General features: G+C 44.2%; 1 protein-coding gene across 1 annotated transcript in view; it reads right to left on the reverse strand.

Moving 5' to 3' along the window:
* Positions 1–2,585, reverse strand: part of ELMOD3 (ELMO/CED-12 domain containing 3) — a 25,315-nt gene extending 22,730 nt beyond the window's left edge. The window contains exon 1 of the mRNA XM_006764005.2: positions 2,281–2,585. Coding sequence (XP_006764068.1) covers positions 2,281–2,334 — 54 coding nt within the window. The 5' untranslated portion in view covers positions 2,335–2,585. The remainder of the gene's footprint in view (positions 1–2,280) is intronic.
* Between the last annotated feature and the right edge of the window lie 1,947 nt (positions 2,586–4,532).

Below are 4,532 nucleotides of genomic sequence, written 5' to 3' on the forward strand. Positions count from 1 at the left end.
AACAGGGTAGAAGGCAATTTTAAAAATATATATATTTTTATTGATTTCAGAGAGGAAGGGAGAGGGAGAAAGTGATAGAAACATCAATGATGAAAGAGAATCATTGATCAGCTGCCTCCTGCACACCCCCTATTGGGAATTGAACCCATATGTGCCCTTGACCAGAATTGAACCCAGAACCGTCCAGTTCACAGGCTGACATTCTATCCACTGAGCCAAATCAGCTAGGGCAGCCATTTTTTGTTGTTGTTGTTGTTAATTCTTACCCAAGGATATTTTTCCATTGATTTTTTGAGAGTGGAAAGGAGGAGGAGAGACAGAGAGAAACATCAATGTGAGAGAGACACATCAATTGGTTGCCTCCCACATATGCACCCTGACCAGGGCCAGGGATCAAGCCACAACCAGCATGTGCCCTTGACTGGAATTGAACCCGGGACCCTTCAGTCCACAGGCTGACACTCTATCCACTGAGCCAAATCCTTCATAACTAGGACTAGCAGGCAATTTTTTCATAGCATATACTCTGTATGTTTTGAATTTTGAATTATGTCAATGGGTTATTTTCTGTAGAATAAAAAATAATAATCAAAGGAAAATGATTAATAAAGGAATCACTGCTGAAGTCAAAGCCCTATAATCCTAGATTATCCCACTACTCTAATCCTTCCTACATATTTTTGCTAATACTCCTTAAAATCAGATTTGATTTTTTTTTTATCCCTGGGAGATGAGAATGGACGCCCTAACACATCACAACTAAGCCAACTCCTCCATAGCTGGCCTCTTGATGCCTAAGAACTAGTATTTCCCATGTCAACCCAATGAACACACTATTGTAATTACTCTCACTTCTATTTCTGGGGTCATGTGATTTTCCTCTAGAATACACACCTACCTCCAACTTCTCTGTGTCCTCTATTCCCTTCAAAATCAGTTCTACCTCCTAAAGGTGGCCTATCTTACCAACTGGGGCTACAATGGCATCTCACTTACCTTAAGTCCAAAAGCCACAGGTTTCTCTGCCAAGGCCTGTCTCCCCAATCAGAATCTGCTGCTTTGAGTGTAAGGACCTTCACTTATACTTCTTTTATGTTTCCCATACTCATTCACATAGTACTAGGCACAAAATACGTTATCAAAAATATCTGGTGGCCCTGACCGGTTTGGCTCAGTGGATAGAGTGTCAGCCTGCGGACTGAAGGGTCCCAGGTTCGATTCTGGTCAAGGGCATGTACCTTGGTTGCGGGCACATCCCTCTCTATCTCTATCCCTTTCTAACTCTCTATCTCTCTCCCTTTCTCTCTGTTAAAAAATCAATAAAATATATTTTTAAAAAATGTCTGGTGATTCACCATGCTGAACAACTCCCTGCAGGGGTCTGTGTACTCAGGGTTCATTTCATCCTTCCTTTCCCCCTCCAGTTCAGTCCCCTCCAGTGTCCAAAGACTTCCCTTTGGGAATACAGTTCACCTGTCTTTTTTTTTTTTTTTTAATATAATTTATTGATTTTTTACAGAGAAGAAGGAGAGAGATAGAGAGTTAGAAACATCGATGAGAGAGAAACATCGATCAGCTGCCTCCTGCACATCTCCCACTGGGGACGTGCCCGCAACCCAGGTACATGCCCTTGACCGGAATCGAACCCGGGACCCTTCAGTCCGCAGGCCGACGCTCTATCCACTGAGCCAAACCGGTTTCGGCTGTTCACCTGTCTTAATTCAGTGAAGGCAACCACCAAAGCAAAAAGGCTTTGTCCTAGTTCCAACAACTGAATCCTACAGGCTCCACTTAGGAATACATTTTTTGGTGAGAGCACATACAAGAATCGACCAATGAATGCATAAGTAAGTGGAACAAGAAATCAATCTCGATCTCTTTCTCCTTTCCTCCCTCTAAGAATACATTTCTAGGCAAGGCAGTGGGAAAGATAAGACTTGCACAGAGATAGGTCACACTGAACCAAGAGTCCTGAGGATAATCAGGCCGAATCAATGAAATAAAAATCAATGAAATACAAATGTCTAGGAAGATTCCTCACTGAAATTCTCCTACCAAGCAAATCCAAACTCAAATCCCATAACCCACTAAGAAAATAAGATCTCAGGAAAGGCAACCGACCCAGAGGTGAATAGAAGCTTCTTCTAATAGAACAAAGAGAACGATAATGAGGGCTTTTCCTACACATAAAGTTCCACACTCTCTTGATACATGCTTTTATTACTATTAATGATATATCCCACACCAAACGTTTCCCCCAAAACAGAAGTGCTTGCTTACCTGTCCATCTCTGAATTCTTTCTCATTGTGGAAAGAGCAAGAGTTTTCATTCATGACTCAAAATCATTTGTTCAAGTGAGCTTTGTCCTTGGGCTCAGAAAGGAGTTTATGAAGGTCTGAGATCAGAAGCTATGGGGAGAGCCAGAGATCCAACTGCTCTACCTTTGCCTTCCTTTTTGGCAGTCATTCAGACTTAGAGCAAGAAAACAGTCCCTATGTGCCATCACCAGGGTGTAGGTTTCTTTGAGTACTGAAAGAAGTCCCTGAGGTCTTTGAAGCCTCAGCCCTATTAAAAAAAAAAAAATTAAAGAAAACTGGTTTCATCATTCAGTTATGCTTCTTTTGAGAAAAACTGACTTTAAAAATCTGTTAATTTCTTTTTAAATATTTTTTATTTTTTAAATAGATTTGTATTGATTTCAGAGAGGGAGAGAGATAGAAACATCAATGATGAGAAAAAAAATCATTGATCGCTGCCTCCTGCATGCCCCACACTGGGGATCCAGCCCACAACTCGGGTATGTGCTGTGATCAGAAATCAAACCGAGACCTCCTGGTTCATAGGTCCACGCTCAACCACTAAGCCATGCCAGCTGGGCTGTAAATTTATTCTTAATACATGAGCTGCCTTAGCCAAATGCCTACCTCTTACTATCCATTGCACTGGATGGAAAGAAGGGGACGCTGCAGGAGTCTAAGGGTTGGGTTCTCAGAATCCAGAAGGTAGCAGCACTACTGTAAGTGGTGGGGTTCTGTTTCTGACAGTGAAATTAACGGGATCTAGGGAAGTTTATCAAAGAGGTGAGGCTAATGGGTGGCATCTTGAAGGGTGGTCTTAGCTGACGTGCTCAGGCTTGGGTCTAGAGCAGCCGTGGGCAAACAATGGCCCGCGGGCCGGATCCGGCCCGTTTGAAATGAATAAAACTATTGAAAAAAAAGACCGTACCCTTTTATGTAATGATGTTTACTTTGAATTCATATTAGTTCACACAAACACTCCATCCATGCTTTTGTTCCGGCCCTCCGGTCCAGTTTAAGAACCCATTGTGGCCCTCGAGTCAAAAAGTTTGTCGACCCCTGGTCTAAGGGCTTATAAGATCTGGTTCCTATGATGGTAGAAACTTAAAATGCAACACAATCTAACCTTCTTCAGTTGTCACCAATATTGCACATGTTGCAGCTGCTTAGCCAGTTTGGCTAACTCAGTCTTTCATTCTACATCATCTTTGGAAGAGGGCTGGAGAGGCCCATACTTCCATCACAGAGGAACTGGACCCATTGATACATCTCAACAAAAAGCCAGATCAGCCCTGGCTGGTGTGGCTCAGTTGGTTGAGCGTCATCCCATGCACCAAGAAGCTGCCAGTTCAATGCCCAGTTAAGGCACATGCCCGGGGTTGCTGGCTTGATCCCCAGTAGTGGGCATGCAGGAGGCAGCCAATGGATGTTTCTTTCTCCCTCTCTAAAATCAATAAAAACATACTTAAGAAAAACACACAACCCTGCCTTTGATCCAAGCTTCATACCATCTTCCTCCTTCCGTATTGAAAAAAAAAAAAAGCCAAAAGCCAGATCATAATGGACAGATGGCTCACACACAACTGCCCATCATACTTCACAGACCCAGGGTCTAAGGAAGGAGGGCCTCATCTCTAGGTCAGCCCTCCTCTGTGGGAATATAACTTGGACTCCCTAAGAACTGGCTGCCAATAACAAACAGGACTCTGTTGGGGTAGGACACACTGATTCCCACCCAAGGAGCAGGAATACCTCCTGGCTCCTGGGCTGGGCATGGGGCTCATTGTAATTTAGAAGACAGGGTAGTGTCCTTACTCATGGCACCTCGGGAATCAGCTCCCTCTCACTATGTCCTCTGGGGCCTCAGCATCTGCTTCCCTTTTCCCCCTCCTCCTTGACCTCCATGACAGCGTCTGACAAAACACTCCTATGTGGGCCAGTCTCGGGAAGGTGAGAGGCAGGCATGGTGACAGCAATCTCAGGAAGGCCCTGCTGTCACCCAGCGTGAAATGGGTCAAGCGGAGTACAAGTGCGAGCAGCTTCACACGCCTGCTAGGGCCTGGGTTCTGGCTGGAGCACTGCTGGGGCTTCACTAGGGACAGTTACTATCTTATCAGAGAAAGAAAGGAGCAAACTGTCAAACACACTGAGAACTCTTAGTTCTTAAGTCACTCCCACCTCTATTAGGCAAGTTCCTTAGAGTTGGACCTGAGGAAATGGCCTTCCTTTAAAAA

This window comes from Myotis davidii, unplaced genomic scaffold, assembly GCF_000327345.1.
Source record: "Myotis davidii unplaced genomic scaffold, ASM32734v1 scaffold339, whole genome shotgun sequence".
Lineage (NCBI taxonomy): Eukaryota > Metazoa > Chordata > Mammalia > Chiroptera > Vespertilionidae > Myotis > Myotis davidii.